Source organism: Kogia breviceps, chromosome 1 (genome assembly GCF_026419965.1).
Source record: "Kogia breviceps isolate mKogBre1 chromosome 1, mKogBre1 haplotype 1, whole genome shotgun sequence".
Classification (NCBI taxonomy): domain Eukaryota; kingdom Metazoa; phylum Chordata; class Mammalia; order Artiodactyla; family Physeteridae; genus Kogia; species Kogia breviceps.
The window spans coordinates 48,670,047-48,695,260 of record NC_081310.1 but is presented as its reverse complement, the minus strand read 5'-3'; the positions used below and the strand labels follow the sequence as shown (position 1 = coordinate 48,695,260).

The 25,214-nt window shown below is 37.1% G+C and overlaps 2 protein-coding genes across 4 annotated transcripts in view; one reads left to right on the top strand and one right to left on the bottom strand.

Annotated features, from left to right (window-relative positions):
* The window catches only part of RABGAP1L (RAB GTPase activating protein 1 like), a 742,996-nt gene that overhangs the window by 7,896 nt on the left and 709,886 nt on the right, over positions 1 to 25,214 (top strand). The gene's annotated exons all lie outside the window — the stretch shown is intronic.
* Positions 1,517 to 2,695, bottom strand: LOC131745750 (heterogeneous nuclear ribonucleoprotein A3-like). The gene is given in 2 exon segments (XM_059046301.2): positions 1,517 to 2,595; positions 2,598 to 2,695. Coding segments are annotated over 2 exon segments (1,125 nt in total). The 5' UTR covers positions 2,659 to 2,695; the 3' UTR covers positions 1,517 to 1,531.

Here is a 25,214-nt window from a genome sequence, read left to right as displayed (position 1 = left end):
ACCATTGGACCACCAGGGAAGTCCCCTATTTTATTTAATTTTCAAATTGAAGTATAGTTGATTTAAAAAGTGTTGGTTTCAGGTATACAGCAAAGTGATTCAGTTATACATACGTATATGTATATATATATATATGCATATATATATTCTTTTTCAGATTCTTTTCATTATAGATTATTACAAGATATTGAATATAGTTCCCTGTGCTATACAGTAGGTCCTTGCCTTGTTGTTTACCTATTTTATATACAGTAGTGTGTCTATGTTAATCCCAAACTCCCAATTTATCCCTCTTCCCCCCTCCCTTTTCCCCTTAGTAACCATAAGTTTGTTTTCCATGTCTGTGAGTCTATTTCTGTTTTGTAAATAAGTTCATTTTTATCACTTTTTAGATTCCACATATTAGTGATATCATGATATTTGTCTTTCTCTGTCTGGTTTACTTCACTTAGTATGAAAATCTTTAGGTCCATCCATGTTGGTGCAAATAGCATTATTTCATTCTTTTTTATGGCTGAGTAATATTCCATTGTGTATATATACCACATTTTCTTTATCCATTCATCTGTCGATGGACATTTAGTTTGCTTCCATGTTTTGGCTATTGTAAATAGTGCTGCTATGAACAATGGGGTGTTCTAATTTTTAAAAATTCTGACATGTGTTTTATATTTCTTGTCAATTTTGTCAATAGTTTTGATAGATGAAACAGGTTTCTCTTGTTGCACTTGGTTTCAGAAACAATAAAATAGCAATCTCTACCATGTGAAAATATCAGATAAAAGTTTTAAAAGATAATCTAACAATAGTAGGTTAGAGAAACCAGTTCGTTTAGCAATTAATATGATACTTCTCATTTTGCTTGTAAATTTCATTATGTTTGCATGCCAGATGTGGTAGAACTTTATTATGCTCCACTGAGAATTTACTTTTCTAGATAGAGAACTCTAGCAATTTTTGTACTTGTGAGAATTTCATTTAGAAGAGGAACATGATAATAGTAGATTTTAGAAACTTTGGTTGGCCAAAGGGAATGGAAAAAGAAAAAAATCAACTTTAAGCTGCAAATATAACTAAAAACATTTTTTGGTTTTGTGGAAGACAAGGTGGATAGAATGTAAGACCTTAGTTCTTTTTTTTTTTTTTTTTTTAAGTAAGAAAGTCCTTAGTTTTTTATTCCTGGTACCACTACCACAATTTACAGGGCAATATACCTGATGTAATGAAAAGAAAAAGAAAAAGACAAAGCTACAACAGATAAAAGACCTCAGGAATGTACATCTAATTGACACTACATTGCATTAATCAATAGCTGCACTTTTTGCAAACTGTGGCTATGACAGTCCTGAACAAGAAGGGTTTCCTGTTTAAGCTGCAGTAGCTTTTCTGATTATGGATCATCGTTCATTCTGTGGCATATTTTTACAGTTCCTCTAATGCATTTGGGATGACTGTCTCAAAGTAACCTTCAGCTTTCCTGACAACTCCTCGCTCTCTCTCCTGCTAAGAACTGTAGCCCTTTTCTTCTTTTTTAGAGCCTTCTGCTACCATATCCACCACTTCCACCACCAGATCCATAACCACCACCATAGGGACTTCCCGAGCTTCTTCCACCAAAACTGCCCCCCTTCATGGGTCCATAATTTGATTGCTGTTGTCCACTATAAATTCCAAAATCATTATAGCTCCCACCACCACCATAGTTACCTCCAAAATTTCCTCCTTCATTGTAACCATCATATCCTCCACCACCGCCACCATATCCACCACCTTGGTTTCCATATCCTGGTCCACCACCACCATAGCCTCCTCTACTACTGTAACCAGGACCACCGCCATAGTTACCACCATCGCCTCCAAATCCATTATATCCATCACCTCCTCCATAACTACCTCTGCTGCCACCACCTCCACCACCATAACCTCCTCTTCCACCAAAGTTTCCACCATGGCCAAAGTTACCTTCACCACCTCCAAAGTTTCCTCCATGACCCATAAAGTTGCCAGATCCACCTCCACGACCTCTCTGTGATCCAGCAGGTTGCATTTCTTGTTTAGAAAGGGCCTTTTTCACTTCACAATTATGCCCATTAATAGTGTGGTATTTCTGAACTACAATTTTATCAACTGTATCATGATCATCAAAAGTTACAAAAGCAAATCCTCTCTTTTTTCCACTCTGCCTGTCTTCCATAACTTCTATGGTTTCAATCTTGCCATACTTTTCAAAGTAGACTCTCAAATTATATTCTTCTGCATCTTCTTTAATACCACCAACAAAAATTTTCTTCGCTGTTAGATGGGCACCCGGCTTTACAGAATCCTCTCTAGAAACAGCTCTCTTTGGTTCCACTACACGCCCATCAACCTTGTGTGGTCGAGCACACATTGCTGCATCCACCTCTTCAACACAAGAGTGAGTCACAAAACCAAAGCCCCTGGAACGTTTTGTTTGGGGGTCTCTCATCACCACACAATCTGTAAGTGTGCCCCATTTCTCAAAATGTTCTCTTAAGCTATCATCTGTAGTTTCAAAGCTCAGACCACCAATAAACAGTTTTCTCAACTGTTCTGGTGCCTTTGGATCATCGCCCCCTGGCAGCGGCGGCGACGGCCGGAGTTGGGCTGGGGGCGACCGGGCCGCGGTTTTACCTCCATTTTGAGACCGGACTCGCCTCTTCCAACTCGAGTTCAATACGGGACCGAGAGGAGGAGGCCAGACCTTAGTTCTTGATCTAGTGCTGCTATGAGATTCTGAGAGCATAAGTGTTTTGCCACAGTTTTTTTCTCTTTGCATGATAATAATAAACTAACATTATTGAGTATTTAATGGTTTAGTTATTATATAAGATAATATGCATTATCTAGTTAATTTTTGCAATAACTATCTAATGTAGGAACTATTATAATGTCATTCCCAGTTTGCAGATGATGGAACAGGCTTAGAGAAAGTAACTTATGATCACACAGCTCATAAGAGGCAGGTCTCTTGCTTCTAAATTTGCCTCATAGTGACTCTCAACTACTACTCTGTATTGATGATTTATTAAATGAGGTTGATGATACTTGCCTTGCCTATTTCGTAGGGTGGTTATGAGGGCCAAAAAGGTAAGGTTTACAAAGGAACACCTATAAACGTGCCTGGTGTTTTCATTTTACTGGATAATTTTTGAGAAGCCAAAGAAGTCATTGAAATAGATAAGCATGTATATTACTTTTAATCACTAAAATAAGTCAAACCATAAAATAAAATAAGTAGAGCAAAATAAAATGGATTTTGAAAGGCTGCAATCTGCAAGGCAGAAGACATGTTTTGTGTGGGTCCCGAGGATCGGTGAGGGAAAGACAAAGGGAGGCAGAAATGTAGGGTGTATTGAATGAAAAGTGGATTGGATGCTCTCTACCAACCTGAACTCTTTCTGCAATGAGGAGGAGTATATAAATGACATTAGTTGACCTCTGAGAGCCTTCCAACATCGAGATCTATGGCTGTTTGTAATGGTTGACTTTTATTTTAACACCTCAAAATAGCTAGATATACCCAAAAAACTTTTATTTTAGCTTGGATAATTAACAATCACCATTCCTTAAATGTCAGGTGTTTTTGAACTTAGGGTGGAAAAAAAGTATATGGTTGCCTGGGGAAAATACAGTTATGTATTTTGCTTTCTTCTCCCCAAGATAAACAGATTTTTTTTGAGGGTGCAGTGGGTGAAACCGCTTAATAGTGTGTTGTCACATGCTTGTGCTTAATACTTGTGATTTTCCCTCAAGTTTATATTTCCTAAGTGTGTATTTTCAGAAGAAAGTTAATATTATGAGTATGAAAGTTCATTTTTATTGTATGGAGTGTTACGGTTTTATGGCTCTTTATACCATTGGTTTCATTCTCTGACATTTGTTTTATTCAACAAGCTTTTATAAGCAGAGAATGGGTTCAGTGCTAGAGAAGGAGAGATAAGAGACTGTTAAGGAGCTGACACTCATACTGGAGAAACATGCAAATGCAGTGGTGTGTAGCAAGGATGGGGCAGCTTAGGATATGTCTTACAGAAAGCTTCAGAAGGTTATGTAACCTGGTCTGGGGTTTCAGGTAAGGTTGCTTGGAATATCTGAGTTGAGTTTAAAGAAGGCAAGAGAGACATCTTAGATAGAGGTATGAAAATTTGAAGTTATAACTCTTAACTTATGTAGACCCCGTGGCAGCTCCTCATCTCTCTGAAACATGCAAAAACCCCAAAGTAGATATCATTTTTATAAGTAGTTACTTATAAATAAAGCTCTCACTGAGAACTTATTTTTATTTTATACATGATGCTTGTGGTTTCTAAGGTAATAGATTAAAAGTAATAATTTAGAATTGAAATGTTGTCATAAATATACATACTGATAATAACAGCGAGACTGCTGACATGATAGCAGCAAAGAAATAGGAAAAACTAAAAACCGTAGATAGTAAAGGAAAACAGCCTTGCGCACCTACTTAGCTTTGGGTATCAATTGTGTTTCTAATAGTATAGAATAATAATGAAAGTTTGTCATGTTCTCTCTTACAAGAAAAGGTTAAATATATGGTCTGTATACATTTAGAGGGGCATTAAAGTTTTTTCTTAAAAAGATTTTTTAATGTGAAATAGTATGAAAACCAGAGTGTAAACTCTTAGTTCAGTTATCAAATTGTTTATCCTGAATGATTGATTTCCAAAGGGTGTTGAATAACCTTAGATTTAATTTTCTTCTCATATATGATACATAGACCTGTGTATTTTATGGGATACTAGACATAGTTCAGCACAGTCTTTGCTATATAACATTGGCTAGAAATTATTTGCTTATATAAAATATCAAAGTTAGGGTTCTTGACCATTTGGGTATCAGGTATTTTTAGAGAGCGTGGACCAGATTGTCTTTCTGTTCTGGATGGCTTATAGTTGTGGTCTCTCTCAGCCTAGATGTCATCATCTTGAAAACCTTCACTGAGACTATAGACTCTGTTAGTAATCGCTCATCTTTTATTTTGGAGCATTCTATTTTACTCCCTGTTGTGATACTAATAAACATTGCATTGTAGCTTGTCTGTTTCTGCTTTAGACTATAGGCTTTTTGAGAAACGCAAAAAAACAGAAACTACTTTGTGTAGGGCTCTGGAATTGGTCTCTCCTTGGTTTGAATCTTGGCTTTGTGTGGCATTGGGGATGATATCTGTAAAGTGGGGATAATCTTACTGCAGAGGGTTATTTATCTTGAATAAGTTAATGAATGTAGAGGAGACATAACACAGTTCCTGGCACATTGTTTAGTTCTGATAAATGTTTCCTCTTCCTTTCTTTCTTGTTGTGTCTGGCACTTAGTAGGACTTTCAATAATACTTTTAAAATGGTTTCTTAAACTGTGTTAGAGCTGAATTGGATTTATGTATCATTAACCATATTAAATGAAAATTTCTTAAAATGAATAGTAACGAGTATATAAAAATGCAGTCTTTGCGCTAGATGTCAGCAAATCATGTAGTCTCCAAATTATATTATCAGCGTGAAAAAACTTTCTCCAGGCCTTCTCAAGCTTATAATTGTTGTGAGGCAGTGGGTTTAAAGTAGGTGGAAAAGATTGTGGAGTTCCATCTTCTGGATTTGCTGCTTTCTGACCTTGTTCACTTCTATTGGTGGCTCTGCTCTTATTGCTATCATCTTAACCTTTTTATGATGGAATGGTCATTGATCTGTTTCTTGGGAAGGAAAGAACCCTGAACCTGACAGACTAATTAACTTTGTGACCTTGGGTAAATAACCTTACTTCTGGGTTATATATCTGTATAATGAAAGTAATAATACCTCAAGACTGTGAAAGTTAAGAAATAGGTGCCTGGTTATAGAAGGTGCTCCATAGATGGTAGGTATTCTTAGGACTTTTACCAAGCCAGAATCCTCAGTATTCCTTCTGTATTAGTAAATTTATTTGATGGCACCAAACCAAGAAATGGGATGAGGGAGAACTGGATGACCTGGGGAATGATGGCAGAGATTTTGCACCAGCACTCGTGACCTCAGATGGGAGACACAGATGCGGAGGGCCTGTAGCTTTATGTGAGGGAGGACGGGTGGAACCAGATTGGATCAGATGTGGCATAACATCTATAGTCTGGCTTAAAACCTCATAAACTGGTTGGGTGGTTTTTAATTTAATTAAATTTTAAAAGTTTTATTTACTTTTTAGTTATTAAAATGCTGACAGTACTAAACTACTTACTTGATTACAGAATGATTTTTCAGTGTGTTGGGTACAACTTATTCAAGGTTTGTGAGCTGTAGAATTGTTCCTTTGTGATAATGTGTTAAGACATTTCTAGGAATGAAGTATTTTTCCCCCTCTTTTTTCCCCTTTAGTGCCATAAGCTGTTGAGATCTATACTACTGCTACTCCTATTGGGATCTGCCCTTTCATTACATCTCTACTGTTAGGTGCTGTGGAGGAATGTAAAGAAGTATAAGGCATAAACCATGTATTTCAGTGATTGCAGTGGGGAAAGTGAAATATACATGTATTAAAAATAACTGATCTTGGGGCTTCCCTGGTGGCGCAGTGGTTGAGAGTCCGCCTGCCAATGCAGGGGACACGGGTTCATGCCCCGGTCCGGGAGGATCCCACATGCCGCAGAGCGGCTGGGCCCGTGAGCCATGGCCGCTGAGCCTGGGAGTCCTGAGCCTGTGCTCCGCAACGGGAGAGGCCACAGCAGTGAGAGGCCCGCATACCGCAAAAAAAAACAAAAAACCAACAAAAAAACCCCTGATCTTTTAAAAAAGCAGAATTATTGACTGAGACATCTTATTCTCTTAGCCCAATATTCCTAGTGTCATTTAATATAAATAGTTTTCCTGGAAAAAAGTCTTAGGCAGTTGTATATGCAGGTGTCAAAAATGGATTAGAAAAGTTGGAAACTGAAGTTTCTGACTAATGTTAATTTTCCATCTTATTTAAAAATCTTTATTAGCATTATCTTGTCCTGGTTCCTTCACTGATATCTTCTAAGAATTTAAAAAATTATCTGTAAATCTTAAAGTGTCTTTACTTTGTCACCTTCAAATGCAATAATTGAAAAGGTGGTTAATTATTTATGTATCTTTTCAGAGTAGATTAAGTTAAATCATCATGATTTAGATATTTTCCTTTCACAGTATTTTATCTTAGTTTGTGTATCATTTGAAAAAAATCATCATGTTAATGCCATATTTATTATTGAATCTGTAGTATCTTTCATACTTAAATGGTACACATTTTGTTCAAAAGAAGCATTGCCACCTTCCCTTTCACCCCCTGCTGTACCTTGACTAACATTTGGATATAAGAGAATCTCTAATCAGAATGCTCTGTCCTTTGATTTTCCTGCTGGTGACTTCTTGTTGTCATTAAGATCTCAGCTTTAAAAAAAAATTTTCTCTGAGTCTTTCTCACACTAACCCATCTGAAGTGGTCCTTGATGCTCTCTCTAGGCTTGCTCTGCCATGTTGCCCTATGTATTTTAATTCAGAATACTTATCTCTATCAGAAACTTCCTTCCTTTCCTCCTTTCTCTCTTCCTTCCTCCCTCCCTCCCTCCTTTGGTCCCTCCTTCGCTCCCTCCTTCCTTTCTTCCGTTCCCCAGTAGCATGTAAGCTCCTTGAGAGCAAGGACTTAACCGGTTTTTTCACTTCTCTTATCTCTAGAGCTTCAAATAATGCACTCAATAAAATTTTTTTATTACAGGATGAAGCAGATATTCTTTCCCTGAAGTAGCTTTATGACTGTCTTGAAAGTTTATTTCACTTCATTATGCCTTGGTTTCTTCCCCTGCAAAATGGGTGGGGGATGGGAGAGGAAGGAGATTGAATTAGGTTACTTCTGAAATCTCTGCCATTTAAAGGCTTGCTATTAGCTTGATGTGAGCTTTGAGTTCTGCTCTAATGGTGTTGATGAAGTTTTGCTGAGCTACTTACTTTCTTACTTTGTCTTGTCTTGAAACCAGTAGCGCATATTTATGTTTGTAAGATTACTGACAGCATTGGAGAGTTAACTCTGTTTGCAGAATCAGAGTTCTTTGGTGTATCTAGATTATTAAAGAGTTAGATCTGCAACATTATTTCTGTTTTGATGATCAAGTTTAGTTCTGTGGCATATCCAAGTACTAGGTTGAACTGATCTTTCTGGTATTTATTCTAAATATCAGGAAATTTCAGTCATCTCAACTTTTTAATTAATTTTAATTATGAGAGTTATGATTTCCTTGAAATGAACCTTGAGATAATATACATATAAATAAAATGAAAGTTTACATTAAAAGTATTTTTGTAGTAATTTCTGGAAGGCGCTGGGAATTGTAGATATAAACTAGTTTTTCATTTGGTCCATGTGACTAGAATTTTAGACAGTTGGCTGTTTTAGTCTTCACTTGGGAAAGCTTTATTATAATGAACAAAAACATTTTTTGAAATGGGTAAAGGAAATGAGCAGACAGTTGATAGCTGAGGAAATACAACCTATAAGCAATTGTCAGAAGAATGTTAGATCTTCTCAGTAATCAAAGAAATGCTTATTAAAGCAAAATGGAATACTATTTTATACTTATTTCGGATTTTTTGAAAATAGTAATATGTAATGTTAGATTTTAGTAAAGCAGGCATATTCATATATTGCTAGTGGATTGTAATTTGGCAGGATGTATCTAGAATTGTTAGACTATTCATAATCTTTTCATAAACCTTTGATTCAGTAATTTCACCTTTGAGAATATCCTAAAGAAATAGCTACAGGAAAAAGAAAAAGAAAAAGATAAGAAACAGGTGTATGCAGGAGAATATTCAGAGCAATGTTATTTATAGTAGCATGAAAATAATTACAAAGACTGTATCATTTTAAGGAAGGATGAATGTAACCATTTAAAATACATAAGAAAAAGATCAGGAATGCACTAAAATGCTAATTATGTTAGCTTAGTAGGATTATGGACATTTTTGTTTGTTTTCTAAATTTGTATAACTTTTATAATGAAAAAGGTATAAATAAGTAAAGTTAGATTTTGCTAGGTGTGATAATTTTGTTAATATAGCTAGGGTTGCCAGATTTAGCAAATAAAAATACATGCAGTACTTGGGATGTACTTAGACTAAAAATTAATTGTTTTTCTGAAATTCAAGGTTAAACTGAGTGTCTTATGTTTTATCTGACAACCCCAAGTATAACAAATTTTGGTTATAGTTGAATGTTGTTGAGAAATGTTGGGACACTGTATCTCCCAAATAATTCTAAATATTGTTTTAAATTCAGTTGACTTTAAAAAATAAAACAACTAGGATTATTTAGCTAGGAAAATTACTCTTATGGTCTAATTTTTTTTTCTAGACTTGTTTTTGAGTGATGCTTAAAGGAAATATGCTTCAATGTTTGGCAAGAGTAGTTAAAAAATCTTGTTATTTAACAAAAACATAATATTGGATGCTGCCTGTTTACCTTAGATAGAAGGATGATTTGTTAAGCTAACAATTTTTTAGTCTTAAAAATAATGGCATTTCTGGAATTCCCTGGTGGTCCAGTGGTTAGGACTCCACCCTTTCACTGCGAGGAATCCTGTAAGCCGCTTGGCACAGTCAAAAAAAAAAAAAGGCATTTCTGCAGTGAAATATTTTTATACATATATCTGGGAAGGTGCTTTCCCTATAGCAAACTTATTAATATAGTGTTTGAGAGGTCAAGGAAATTAGAATAAGGGGGAAAGGGGAAATAGTGTCATAACTACTCTGCTTTGAAAACTGGAACTTTTTGTTTGCAAGTTTCATATTTGAAGTGAAAATAAAATGACACTTGTAAGAAGTTCTAACAATTTTCTAAATCTTAAAATAGATAATCTTCCCACAGGATAACATGTCAGGACTTTTTGGATTGGAAAAATATCATGAAAATTTCGGGCCCAACTGAAGGTAAATAATATGAAGATCAATTTAGTAATCATCGTTGACAGAGTTAATGTATTCAATCAAGGCCTTTGATATAGCAGGCACTAAGTGAACAGATAAATACCCTGCCCTCGTGGAATTTATAGTTTAATGAGGATGTAGGCAGTTACTGTGCTCTGTGGTAAGTACAATGATAGGCCATATGAGCTAAAGTGGTAGCTCAGAGGAGGGGCACCTTACTCAGAAGAGAGATTCTAAGATGAGAAGGAGTAGGAGTTAGCCAGGGAGATAGATGTGGGAGTACTGGAGGTTGAGAGTAGATAGGAAGGCCCAGAGGCAGGGAAGAACATAGCAAATTTGAAGAGTGAAAAAAGGAAGTTCAGAATGGATTGGACAGCAGTGTGTAAGAAGGAAGGGGGAGAGCCTTACAAATGAGGCTGTAAAGGTAAGCAGGGGCCTGGTGATGTTGGGTCCTACAGATCATTTAAGAAGTCTGGGCTTTATTATGAGAATAGTACAGCATCAGATTTTGTTCTAGAGAGATTATTTTGGCCTGTGTAGAGTGAATTTGGAGAGAAGCAAGGCTGGAATCAGGAAGACAATTTAGAAAACTACTGCAATAATCCAGGTAAGTGAACTAGGAGAGGAATGAACAGATTTAAGAAGTTTTCATGAGATGAAATAATTAGGACTTTGTGATATGTTTGATTTAGGGATGAAAGAGAAGGAGTCATAATTCTTGGGCAACTTTACCAAGAGGGATTAAAGGAGGAACAGAGTTTTGGGGGAAGAAAATATGACTTCAAGGTTTGATGTCTGTGAGGTAAACACTGTAGATGTCTGTAGGCAACTTGAAGAATGGTTATAAAACATGAGAAAGATGTCTGGGTTTGAAATATGCTAATTGAGATTAAGTGGGTAGAGTAGAAGAGACCCAGAATAGAACCCTGAGGAGCTCCCTTTTAGAGATGGAAGAGGAACTTATTTTTTAAAAAAAGATTGTTTCAAAAATCTTACATATTTGTATATTTTTCTTGTTTATTTGTGCTTATTGTGTTTACTTTGTTTTGTTACATGTCTTCCCTCTATTAGATTATAAGCCCCTTAAGAGCACAACCATGTCTCCTTTGTTCACCTCTGTATGCACAATACTGGCACATAGGATACACTCGACAGATATTTGTGAAATGAATAGTTACAGTTTTCTCTATTATTTTTGTTTATCATTTGAGTCTTTTAGTTGTGTCATTCCTGTCATTTATTTCAGGAATCTCTGTTCTGTTGTATGATCAGTTTTTCCTCTTTAAATCAGTATCATATGGTATGTTTTCTTTTCACTTTTCATTGTGGAAAATTTCAAATTTATGAGAAAACTGTTTACTTAATATCCACATAACAATCTAAATTGAACAATTCTTATGTTTCTCATTTTTGCTTCATCTCTCTTTTTGGTGTAGCACTGCAAATTACAGAAATTGTTTTATTTTTATCCCTAAATACTTGAATGTATCTCTCAAAAGTAAGAACATTTTCTTACATAACCATGATCACATTCTCACATTATCACACCTAACTAAATTAAAAATTTCTTAATATCATCAGAAACCCAGCCCATATTAAAATTTTTCCCTATATACCCAAAATGTCTGTGTTAGTTTACTAGGACTGCTATAACAAAATACCACACACTGGGTGGCTTAAACGACAGAAATTAATTTTCTCACAGTTCTGGAGACTGTTAAGTCCAAGATCAAGGTGTTGGAAGGTTTTATTTCTTCTGAGGATCTCTCCCTGGCTTGCAGATGGCTGTCTTCTTTTTGTGTCCTCACATGGTCTTTCCTCTGTGTGTGCACATCCTTGGCGTTTCTATGTGTCCAAATTTCCTTCTTATAAGGGCACCAGTCAGATTGGATTAAGGTCCACCCTAATGGCCTCATTTTAATTTACCTTTTTAAAAGCCCTAACTCCAAATCTGAGGTACTGGGGATTAGGGCTTCAACATATGAATTTGGTGGGGGCGGGGCACAATTCAGCCCACAACAATGTCTTTTATACTACCGGTTTGTTCAAAGCAAGATTTACCTAAGGACTGTGCAATTGCATTTAGTTGTAGATTTCTTATGTACATTTAAATCTACATGCATCTCCCCACTTTTTCCTTTTTCTTCTCATGACTGTTCAGATACCTAGCCAGTTGTCCTATACAATGTTTCACGTTTTGAATTTGTCTGATTTAATTCATTGTTTCCTATTTCCTATAAGCTGAAAGCTAGATCTAAAGGTTTAAAACATTTTGGACACCAGTATTTATAGTTTGTGCTGTGTGTATCATAATGCATTGTATCTAGAGGCACATATTTCATTGTCCTACTCTTAGTGATGCTGATACTGATCACTGGGTAAAGTGGTGACAAAATCTAATTGTTCTATTACAAAGTTTATTTTTTCCCTTATTACCAACAAGTTATCTGTGACACAGTGCTTTAAGTATCATACAGTTCTGATAATTGCTATTTAGGGTAATGTGGTTGCCTGAATGCCATCAATAAGGGTTGTTATGAATAGTGAACATTTCTCATTTTTGGCTTTTCAGCACTTGAACCCCTTTCCGGTATTTGGCAAATTTCCCCAATTTATGAGGCAGAGCATTCTTTTCACTAGAAAAGCTGAAAATGTTCGATGCTTTATTCCCAACCCCCTTTTCATCTGGAGCATGGATACATGCCTGGGTTCCATCAATCAAATACCTATCTCCAGTTTTGGACTGGAAGCTAGTATTATAAAGATGACACTGGAAAAAATCCATTCCAGTGAGAGTTGGTAGCAGTAGCCACAATCTCATTTAGTTTAAGAAGCAGCAGGGGCGGTGATTCTAAGTGTGGCATCCACCCAGTGTCTAGACTGTTAGTAGTGCAGGTGCTGCAAGCTCTGACATCTGTGCCAGCAACAGTGGTGGCATCACAGGAAAGGCTGAGGCATGCTTTTGGGCATAGTCTTGGCTGCGTGGCCTTTTATAAGTCCAGTTCCTTGTTTTTCTGGAGATATCTTTTTAATAAATTCCATTTGGCTTCGGTAGCTATAATTTATTTTTCTTTTTAATAACTAAACTCTTACTGGGAGAAAACACTGAAGGGATAATTTAGATCAGAAGTTGGACCCAGTGTCATCTTAGGTCCTCTTTAAATTTGTAGTTATATTTGTCTACACATTCTTAGTTTTTAAAAGTCATTTTATATTTATATTCTTGTTTCTTGTTCTTTGAGATATAATTTGTCATTGGTTGTTAAGTTTTAGAAGTATTCATTGCAAAAGCATTCATTTTATGCCCACTGTGAGCTGAGCTGGAGATACAAGATGAATAATAATCTGCCCTTGAGGAAGATAAATCACATAGAGATGTTAATCTTGAGAGAGGTTCAGATAAAGTACACTGGCAACTCAAGTAGGAAGAAATCATTTGCAGTAGGAGGGGTAGGGGATGATGAAAGAGGTAACAATTTGAGCTGAGTTTTGAAGGCTTGGTAGTGTCTAGTTATAGCCAGATGAGAGAGGAAAGGGGCTTTAAGTAAAGGGAGTAGTATGACCAAAGGTAAGATGTTGAATATGTATATGGGGATATTTGCTCTATTAGAAAATAAAATTGATAGTTTAGAATGCTTATTTATTCATTAACAGTAATGGTAATAAATCCATTGCATGTTAGCATAAATGACATATTTTAAAACAAAAAGTGGGCTTCCCTGGTGGCATAGTGGTTGAGAGTCCGCCTGCTGATGCAGGGTACATGGCTTCGTGCCCCGGTCCGGGAGGATCCCACATGCCGCGGGGTGGCTGGGCCCATGGGCCACGGCCGCTGAGCCTGCGCGTCCGGAGCTTGTGCTCTACAACTGGAGAGGCCACAATAGTGAGAGGCCCGCGTGCCGCAAAAACAAACAAAAAACCAAAAAGTAACTATTTCTAAAACAAACAATTTAGTGAGAAGACAGCATGGTTTTACATTTTGCAAATCCCTTTAATGTCTGCCTTAGTTGAACAGATTCTCATATCTGCTACTGCATTCACCCTACTGTAGCATGTTGTTTGCGTTGAAGTATATGAAGAGAATCTGGCCATTTTCCTTTACCTTTAACCACCACTCATCTTGGTACGAGGAGAGGGGAGCTGAGAGTGTAAGTATTTGAAGGTCTCCTATGCATACTATTTAGCCAGAATTAATAAGATAAACAGTGAAGATTTGTGGAGGAGGTGAGATTTGAGATGAGGCTTGTAGGCGTTAAACAGGAGGAAATAGAAAGAATTTATTGTTGGGACAAAATAGTATAAACAAAGTTATGGAAAATTAAATGTCTCAAGATCAAAAGATTGAAACAGTTGCCTTGAGTTCAAGAGGTAGAACAAAAGTAAAAATGATTGCCACATACTGGGATCTGATAAAGTCTAGAGGATAATTTAAAGACCATGGTACAATTAGTTGGCTGGTAATGATGGGAAGTAATAGTTGCTTGCCATTTATTAAGTGCTTTCTGTGTTTCAGTTACTGATCTAAGTATACTACATGTATTCATTCATTTAATCTGCAAATAACCCTAGAAAGTTGGTATTATTATTATCATTATCATCATCATTTTACACATGAGAAACTTGAGGCACCTGAGATCACACTCTCAGTAAGTTGCAGAATTGGGATTTAAACTCAGGCAGCTGGGTTCCAAGGCCTGTGCTTTTATGGAGCATACTAAATTGCCTCTTAAATATTAAGAAATAAGATTATATAAGGAGGATGGTACTAGCTTATGAAGGAATCTTAAAACAGAGGAATTTGAACTTGATACAGGAGACTCTCAATAAATGTTTGATTTTTTTTTTTTTTTTTTTTTTTTTTTTTTGCGGTACGCGGGCCTCTCACTGCTGTGGCCTCTCCCGTTGCAGAGCACAGGCTCCAGATGCGCAGGCTCAGCGGCCATGGCTCACAGGCTCAGCCGCTCCATGGCATGTGGGATATTCCCGGACTGGGGCACGAACCCGTGTCCCCTGCATCGGCAGACGGACTCTCAACCACTGTGCCACCAGGGGAGCCCCCTGATTTTTTTAAGTTGAATTGATTTGAAATATTTATTGCAAAAATGTTTATTGAGTGCCAGCTATGTATGTGTCAGCCATTGCAGTGAGGATATAAGGACGAGTGTGGCAGAGCCTGCAGGTTGTCCCTCCACAGCTGCCTGTCCTTTCTTCTGAAGTAATAGCATTTTAGGCTGGGCTCATGTTCATCTAATAAAGGCTACATCTCCCAGCCCTTGAAAGCTGGAGTGGCTGTATAACTAAGTTCAGGCCCTTGGGATGTAAGTAGAAGTATCATTGTAGCGACTTGTTGGAACTGGGCTTAAGTGATAGGTGGTATATAACTTTTGCTCTCTCTCTCTCTTTTTTTTTTTTCTTTTCTCTTTTGATTTGGTCCTTTCCTCAGTCTTACAGGCTGTGAAATGCCAAAGGGAAAGGTGTTAAAAGGAAGAGAATAGAATCTTTTTGAATGGAAATTCTTGTAAAGGATTACCTAGAAGCCTGCTACAATGGCAGGTGAAGGAGAAAACTATCTGTCATAGGAATTAAAATTTGATGGGGGCAGTAAGAATACCAAAGATGTGTGGAAAGCTGTTTTTTAGATAAGTAGTGCTCAGTGGGTGAATGTGAATCTGTGGATCCTGGAGCAGCAAACACCCCCCACTCCCAACCTGGCATTCTCAGGAATTTCAAACTCCTAAAGTTGATTGGCCAGAAAGGGCCATGATTATCTATTTGAAATATAAACAAAGCTTGGGAGGAAAGTGGCAACATGGCTTTCAAGTTACACAAGCAGCCCTCTTTTATCTTCTTGCTTTTAACCCCATGATGCTATTATTTTTATTTCTTTTAAATTTTTGAATAGACAATTTTCCAGAGAAGTTTTAGATTCATAGTTTTAGGTTCACAGCCTCCCCCACTATCAACATCAGACAACAAAGTGGTACATTTGTTACAATTGATGAACTTACATTGATACATAGTAATCACCAAAGTCCATAGCATATGTTGGAATCCACTCTTAGTTTTGTACCTTTTGTGAGTGTGGATGTATAACAACATGTATCCACCACTGTAGTATCATAGAAAATAGTTTAACTGCCCTAAGAATCCTACAGGCTCTGCCTTTTCATCCTCCCCCCCCCCCCACCGGACCCCTGGCAACCACTGATCTTTCTTCTGCTTCCATAATTTTGCATTTTCTAGAATGTTGATGTGCTTGGAGTCATATAGTATGTAGCCTTTTCAGATTGGCTTCTTTCACTTAGTATAATGAATTTGAAGTACTTCCATGTGTTTTAATTTCTTGATAGCTCATTTCTTTTTAGAACTGAATAATAGTCCACTGTCTAGATTATTTATTTATTTATTTTAATTGGTGTATAATTGCTTTACAATGTTGTGATGGTTTCTGCTGTACAAAGAAGTGAATCAGCTATATGTATACATATATTTATTATTTATCCATTCACCTACTGAAGGACATCTTGGTTGCTTCCACATTTCTGTAATTATGAATAAAGCTGTTGTAAACATACATGTGCAGGTTTTGTGTGGACATAATTTTTCATCTCCTTTGAGTAAATAACAGGGAGTGTGATCACCAGATCATATGGTTAATAAGAGCATGTTTAGTTTTGTGAGATACCACCAAATTGTCTTCCAAAGTGGCCATATCATTTTGCATTCCTGCCATAAGTGACTGAGAATTCCTGTTGCTCCACATTTTTGTCAGCAGTTGGTGTTGTCAGTATTCTGGATTTTAGACGTTCTACTAGGTGTGTAGTTGGTATCTCGTTTTAATTTGCATTTCCTTGTTGATTTATGATGTGGAGCATCTTTTCATATACTTATTTGCAATCTGTATATCTTCTTTGTTGGAGTATGTGTTTAGGTCCTTTGCCCATTTTTAAAATTGGGTTGTTCATTTCCCTATCATGCTATTATTTTGATACCTTTTTCTAAGTCCGTTAGAATCAGATTGACTGTTAGAATCCTGTCTCCATCATTTAATTACTTTGACTTTGTGAAAGTTAAATAAGCTCTTTGTGCCTCAGGTTCCTTCTTGGTAAAAGAAGGGTTAATAATGTGTGGTGGTTAAATGAATTGATACATATAAAGGGCTTGGAGTAGGGCCTGACCTGTATTAAGTACTTAATAAATGTTAGTACATGGTATTTATTGTACCATCATTTCATATAGTCATCATCAATCACTGCTTTTTTACTGAATACCCTCTAGAAAGCTTCTGCTAAACTTAGTCACACTAATTTGTGTATGATTTTTTAGGGATATTTATATTTTCAGTCTTTATTGAATTTTAAAAATCACATTGGTACCACATGAGCATATTCTCTTGGTAAAATATTCAATAAATACACAAGTATATCTAGTTAAAAATGAAAGTTCGGGCTTCCCTGGTGGTGCAGTGGTTGAGAGTCCGCCTGCTGATGCAGGGGACACGGGTTCGCGCCCTGGTCTGGGAAGATCCCACATGCCATGGAGAGGCTGGGCCCGTGAGCGATGGCCGCTGAGCCTGCGCGTCCGGAGCCTGTGCTCCGCAACGGGAGAGGCCACAACAGTGAGAGGCCCGCGTACCGCAAAAAGTTAATAAATAGTAGGTTGAGGCTGAGCAGATAGGCCTGAGATGTTCCATATCAAAACTATTTTAAAATCTGAAATCTCCTGGCAGCTGTTCTCATCTAGAGTCTCTTTTAGTAGAGAAATTTCATGAAGCTCTGCAGTGTTAATCTCTTGTACTCTCCTCAGGACTTCTTTATCAGTCAGATTCCCAGACTAAGACCTCCTGCTCTTTAACTACTTCTTCAGTTTGTGGTAGTCAAGGTATTTAGTTTTAGATTTTAGCACTTGTATGCTAAGAATGTCCACCTCATTTAAGAAGGTGCTCAGCTTAAGTGGTGTGGAAGGTGATTCCATAGGTCACTCAAGGTTGGGGTGGAGTTGTGGTGGCAACCCTAACCTGCTGTTGGCGTTTTCTGTATAGGGCATTGATTCTTGACCTCTTAGGGTTTGTGGGCTCCACTGAAACGTGATTGTAGGGATAGGAGGGATCTATCAGTGCTCTCTGCCATCCTCCTGTTTCTGATAAGAGGGTCTGGGAAATGTAAGGAGACCTGGAGATGCCTTACAATCTTTCAGCTGTAACTCAGAGCCTACTGGCTAGGTACTGTTCAGTAAGTAAGGATCCCAGTTGAGATGCAGAAAGTTGTATGCAGTTTGCTTTGAGAATGATAGAGCTAAAGTACTTTGAAGGGTAATTTAAAATTTTATTTCTCTTAGGTTTTACTTATAATTGAAATTATTTTAAAATTTTATTTAAAGAAATATAAAATCATACATTCAAATAATTATTTCTTGAAAACTTCCACCTTTATATTAAAATCCTGGGTAGTATTCAATAATCATTGTAACATATTTAAAAGAAGAGTACAGGTAAAAAGTGAAATTTCCTTCTCCTCATACATTGTTTACTAATTCACACATTTTAAAAAAAGAAATGAGCTTACAATAGACTTAGTATATTTCGGATATCTTTCTGTGACAGTTCTGTGGCAGCATAATACCACATAACTTATTGAACATTTTCCTTATTGTTAGATGTTTGGATTCCCCTCTCCCCTGAAAGCAAATCTAATGTGTGTGTTCTTGTTATTGTATTTTCATATATTGGTGGGTATTTATCTGGGACACATTTTTGCAGGTGGATCACTGGATCATTGTGTACCTTTACTTTAAAATTTGGTTAAAATTTTTAAAATTCTAGTAGAGTTAAATGTCAACTTCTAGATTTTTTGAGGGGTCACTAATGCTCAAACTTGTTTTATTAGAGATAAAAAATGTTTCATTGAACAATGAAAGATGTTTATCAAATAGAATATTGTAGGTAGAAACTCCCAAGGAAATTTCTACATAGTTGAGTTTCAGGTAGATGAAGATGTAAGGATAGTTAATCTCACAAAATAATGGCTAATATTTACGTTGTCATTTTAATTAAAAATTAAGTGGAAATAATTTCTGAAAGACTTGGTGATGTTTTGGTAAGCAGCTACATCATTTTAAGCTGCTTCCTAGTGAGAAATGTAATATAGTTAATATTCTGATTTAAAAAATAGTGAATGCACATGGTTAAGATGTACAGTTTCAGAATGTCTATATCTTCTGCATAGAACCCTGCTCCCATTCCACCCCAGCCTGCAGAAGAACTACTCAGCTTAGTTATTCAGAAGGTGGTTTCCCAATTTGTCATTACATATCCATGTACTTTTTTTGTCTTTTAAAAAAATTTATTTATTTTTATTTTTGGCTGCATTGGGTCTTCGTTGCTGCACGCAGGTTTTCTCTAGTTGCGGTGAGTGGGAACTACTCTTTGTTGTGGTGCGTGGGCTCTAGGCGTGCAGGCTTCAGTAGTTGTGGCACATGGGCTCAGTAGATGTGGCTCACAGGCTCTAGAGTGCAGGCTCAGTAGTTGTGGTGCATGGGCTTAGTTGCTCTGAAGCATGTGGGATCTTCCTGGACCAGGGCTCGAATCCATGTCTCCTGCATTCTCAGGTGGATTCCCAATGACTGTGCCACCAGGAAAGCCCCTCTTTTTTCTTGAGGTATAGTTGATTTACAATATTAAAATCAGATGTACAGCATAAGTGATTCATAATTTTTAAAGGTTCTACTCCATTTATAGTTATTTTAAAATATTGGCTATATTTCCTGTGCTGTACAATATATCCTTGTACCTTATTTATTTTATACATGGTAGTTTGTACTTCTTAATTCCCTACCCCTATCTTGCTTCTCTCCTCTTTCCTTCCACTGTTGGTAAGTACTGGTTTGCTCTCTGTATCTGAGTCTGTTTTTTTTTTTTTTTTATTTTGTATATTCACTAATTTGTTTTATTCTTTAGATTCCACTTATAAGTGGTATCATACAGTGTTTGTCTTTCTCTGACTGACTTATTTCACTTAGCATAATGCTTTCCAAGTCCATCCATGTTGCTGCAAATGGTAAAATTTCATTCTTTTTCATGGCTGAGTAGTAGTTACCACATCTTTATCCATTCGTCTGTTGATGGACTCTTAGGTTGCATCCATATCTTGGCAATTGTAAATGATGCTGCTATGAACATAGGGGTGCATGTATCTTTTCAAATTAGTGTTTTTTTGGTTTTTTTTTTTTTAACATCTTTATTGGAGTATAATTGCTTTACAATGGGGTGTTAGTTTCTGCATTATAACAAAGTGAATCAGCTATACATATACATATATCCCCATATCTCTTCCCTCTTGCGTATCCCTCCCTCCCACCCTCCCTATCCCACCCCTCTAGGTGGTCACAAAGCACCGAGCCAATCTCCCGTGCTATGTGGCTGCTTCCTGCTAGCTATCGGTTTTACATTTGGTAGTGTATAGATGTCCATGCCACTCTCTCACATTGTCCCAGTGGTTTTTTTGTTTTTCTTTTTCCAGATATATGCCCAGGAATGGAATTTCTGGGTCATATGGTAGTTCTATTTTTAGTTTTTTTTTTTTTTTTGAAGTACGCGGGCCTCTCACTGTTGTGGCCTCTCCCGTTGCGGAGCACAGGCTCTGGACGCGCAGGCTCAGCGGCCATGGCTCACGAGCCCAGCCGCTCTGCGGTATGTGGGATCTTCCCAGACTGGGGCACGAACCCGTGTCCCCTGCATCGGCAGGCGGACTCTCAACCACTGCGCCACCAGGGAAGCCCTATTTTTAGTTTTTTGAGGAACCTCCATATTCTTTTCCACAGTGGCTGTACCAATTTACGTTCCCACCAACAGTGTAGGAGGGTTGCCTTTTCTCTGCATCTCACTAAGATTTGTTATTTATTGTCTTTTTGCATATCCACGTACTTTTATTCTTGTATTTAAGCATTTTACTGCTCACTTGTATCTCTGCTAATGTGAACATATAAAAGGAAAGGGAGGATTGTGATCATGTCTGGTAGATGATGGGTTACTTGAAAAAGTTGTTTAAAGTAGGGAATCATGAAAACATAACACAAATAAACCTTTTAACATGTTAACTTAAAATCTATATGTACCTTTATTTACCAAGCTTTTGATGTAGGGCCAAGGCCTTCTGGCATTCTATATATTGGTCTTTCTTGCATACACCTCACCTATAATGCTTCATTTTAGATTTTTTAGTGCACTTAGAATAACACCTTAAATCTTTTGTTTTTTAACATCTTTATTGGAGTATAATTGCTTTACAATGGTGCATTAGTTTCTGCTTTATAACAAAGTGAATCAGTTATACATATACATATATCCCCATATCTCCTCCCTCTTGCGTCTCCCTCCCACCCTCCCTATCCCACCCCTCTGATGGTCACAGACACTGAGCTGCTCTCCCTGTGCTATGTGGCTGCTTCCCACTAGCTATCTGTTTTACATTTGGTAATGTATATATGTTCATGCCACTCTCTCACTTTGTCCCAGCTTACCTTTTGCCCTCCCCGTGTCCTCAAGTACATTCTCTACGTCTGCGTCTTTATTTCTGTCTTGCCCCTAGGTTCTTCAGAACCATTTTTTTTTTTAGATTCCATATTTATGTGTTAGCGTACAGTGTTTGTTTTTCTCTTTCTGACTTACTTCTCTCTGTATAACAGTCTCTGGGTCCATCCACCTCACTAATAACTCAATTTCGTTTCTTTTTATGATTGAGTAATATTCCATTGTATATATGTGCCACATTTTCTTTATCCATTCATCTGTCAGTGGACACTTAGGTTGCTTCCATGTCCTGGCTATTGTAAATAGAGCTGCAGTGAACATTGTGGTACATGACTCTTTTTGAATTATGGTTTTCTGAGGGTATATGCCCAGTAGTGGGATTGCTGGGTCACATGGTAGTTCTATTTTTAGTTTTTTAAGGAACTTCCATACTGTTCTCCATAGTGGCTGTATCAATTTACATTCCCAGTAACAGTGTAGGAGGGTTCCCTTTTCTCCACACCCTGTCCAGCATTTATAGTTCGTAGATTTTTTTTTTTTTTTTTTTTTTTGTGGTACACGGGCCTCTCACTGTTGTGGCCTCTCCCATTGCGGAGCACAGTCTCCAGACGCGCAGGCTCAGTGGCCATGGCTCACGGGCCCAGCCGCTTCACGGTACGTGGGATCTTCCCAGACCGGGGCACGAACCCGTGTCCCCCGCATCGGCAGGCAGACTCTCAACCACTGCGCCACCAGGGAAGCCCACGTAGATTTTTTGATGATGGCCATTCTGACAGGTGTGAGGTGATAACTCATTTTGGTTTTGACTTGCATTTCTCTAATGATTAGTGATGTTGAGCATGCTTTCAAGTGTTTGTTGGCAATCTGTATTATCTTCTTTGGAGAAATGTCTATTTAGGTCTTCTGACCATTTTTGGATTAGGTTGTTTCTTTTTTTGATATTGAGCTGCATGGGGCTGCTTGAAAATTTTGGAGATTAATCCTTTGCCAGTTGCTTCATTCGCAAATATTTTCTCCCATTCTGAGGGTTGTCTTTTCGTCTTGTTTGTGGTTTCCTTTGCTGTGCAGAAGCTTTTAAGTTTCATTAGGATCCATTTGTTTATTTTTATTTCCATTTCTCTAGGAGGTGGGTCAAAAAGGATCTTGCTGTGATTTATGTTATAGAGTTCTGCCTATGTTTTCCTCTAAGAGATTTATAGTGTCTGGCCACACATTTCAGTCTTTAATCCATTTGGAGTTTATTTTTGTGTATGGTGTGAGGGAGTGTTCTAATTTCTTTCTTTTACATGTAGCTGTCCAGTTTTCCCAGCACCGCTTATTGAAGAAGTTGTCTTTTCTCCATTGTATATTCTTGCCTCCTTTATCAATAATGATATTTATCACATAATAAACCCACCCATGTGTGCATGGGTTTATCTCTGGGCTTTCTATCCTGTTCCATTGATCTATATTTCTGTTTCTGTGCCAGTACCGTACTTCTTTGGTCACTGTAGCTTTGTAGTATAGTCGGAAGTCAGGGAGCCTGATTCCTCCAGCTCCATGTTTCTTTCTCAAGATTGCTTGGGCTATTTGGGATCTTTTGTGTTTCCATACAAATTGTGAAATTTTTTGCTCTAGTTCTGTGAAAAATGCCAGTGGTAGTTTGCTAGGGATTGCATTCAATCTGTAGATTGCTTTGGGTAGTATCGTCATTTTGACAATAGAACATGGTGTATCTCTCCATCTCTTTGTATCATCTTTAATTTCTTTCATCAGTGTCTTAATAGTTTTCTGCATACAGGTCTTTTGTCTCCTTAGGTAGGTTTATTTCTAGATATTTTATTCTTTTTGTTGCAATGGTAAATGGGAGTGTTTTCTTAATTTCTCTTTCAGATTTTTCATTGTTAGTGTATAGGAATGCAAGAGATTTCTGTGCATTAATTTTGTATCTTGCAACCTTACCAAATTCATTGATTAGCTCTAGAAGTTTTCTGGTGGCATGTTTGGGATTCCCTACGTATAGTATTATGCCATCTGCAAACAGTGACAGTTTTACTTCTTTTCTGATTTGGATTCCTTTTATTTTTTTTTCTTCTCTGATTGCTCTGGCTAATACTTCCAAAACTGTGTTGAATAATAGTGGTGAGAGTGGACAACCTTGTCTTGTTCCTGATCTTAGAGGAAATAGTTTCAGTTTTTCACCACTGAGAATGATGTTGGCTACGGGTTTGTCATATATGACCTTTATTATGTTGAGGTAAGTTCCCTCTCTGCCCACTCTCTGGAGGGTTTTTATCATAAATTGGTGTTGAATTTTGTCAAAAGCTTTTTCTGCATCTATTGAGATGATCATGTGGTTTTTCTCCTTCAATTTGTTAATATGTTTTATCACATTGATTGATTTGCATATGTTGAAGAATTCTTGCATTCCTGGGATAAACCCCACTTGATCATGGTGTATGATCCTTTTAACGTGCTGTTGGATTCTGTTTGCTAGTATTTTGTTGAACATTTTTGCATCTATGTTCATCAGAGATATTGGCCTGTAATTTTCTTTTTTGTGACATCTTTGTCTGGTTTTGGTATCAAGGTGATGGTGGCCTCATAGATTGAGTTTGGGAATGTTACTCCCTTTGCTATATTTTAGAAGAGTTTGAGAAGGGTAGGTGTGTAAGCTCTTCCGTAAATGTTTGATAGAATTCGCCTGTGAAGCCATCTGGTCCTGGGCTTTTGTTTTTTGGAAGATTTTTAATCACAGTTTCCCCTTAGTGCTTGTGATTGGTGTGTTTATATTTTCTCTTTCTTCCTGGTTCAGTCTCGGAAGATTGTGCTTTTGTAAGAATTTGTCCATTTCTTCCAGGTTGTCCATTTTATTAGCATATAGTTGCTTGTAGTAATCTCTCATGATCTTTTGTATTTCTGCAGTGTCGGTTGTTACTTTTCCTTTTTCATTTCTAATCTCTTGATTTGAGTCTTCTCCCTTTTTTTCTTGATGAGTCTGGGTAATGGTTTATCAATTTTGTTTATCTTCTCAAAGAACCAGCTTTTAGTTTTATTGATCTTTACTATTGTTTCCTTCATTTCTTTTTCATTTATTTCTGATCTGATCTTTATGATTTCTTTCCTTCTGCTAACTTTGGGGTTTTTTGTTCTTCCTCCTCTAATTGCTTTTGATGGAAGGTTAGGTTGTTGACTTGAGGTGTTCCTTGTTTCTTGCGGTAGGAATGTAGTGCTATAAACTTCCCTCTTAGGACTGCTTTTGCTGCATCCCATAGGTTTTGGGTCGTGGTGTTTTCATTGTCATTTGTTTCTAGGTGATTTTTGATTTCCTCAGTGACGTCTTGGTTTTTTAGTAGTGTATTGTTTAGCCTCAATGTGTTAGTATGTTTTACAGACTTTTTTCCTGTAATTGATATCTAGTCTCATAGCACTGTGGTTGGAAAAGGTACTTGATACAATTTCAATTTTCTTAAATTTACCAAGGCTTGATTTGTGACCCAAGATATGATCTATCCTGGAGAGTGTTCCATGAGCACTTGAGAAGAAAGCGTATTCTGTTGTTTTTGGATGGAATGTCCTATAAATATCAATTAAGTTCATCTTGTTTAATGTATCATTTAAAGCTTATGTTTCCATATTTATTTTCATTTTGGATGATCTGTCCATTGGTACAGTGGGGTGTTAAAGTCCTGTAGTATGATTGTGTTACTGTCGATTTCCCTTTTATGGCTGTTAGCATTTGCCTTATGTATTGAGGTGCTCCA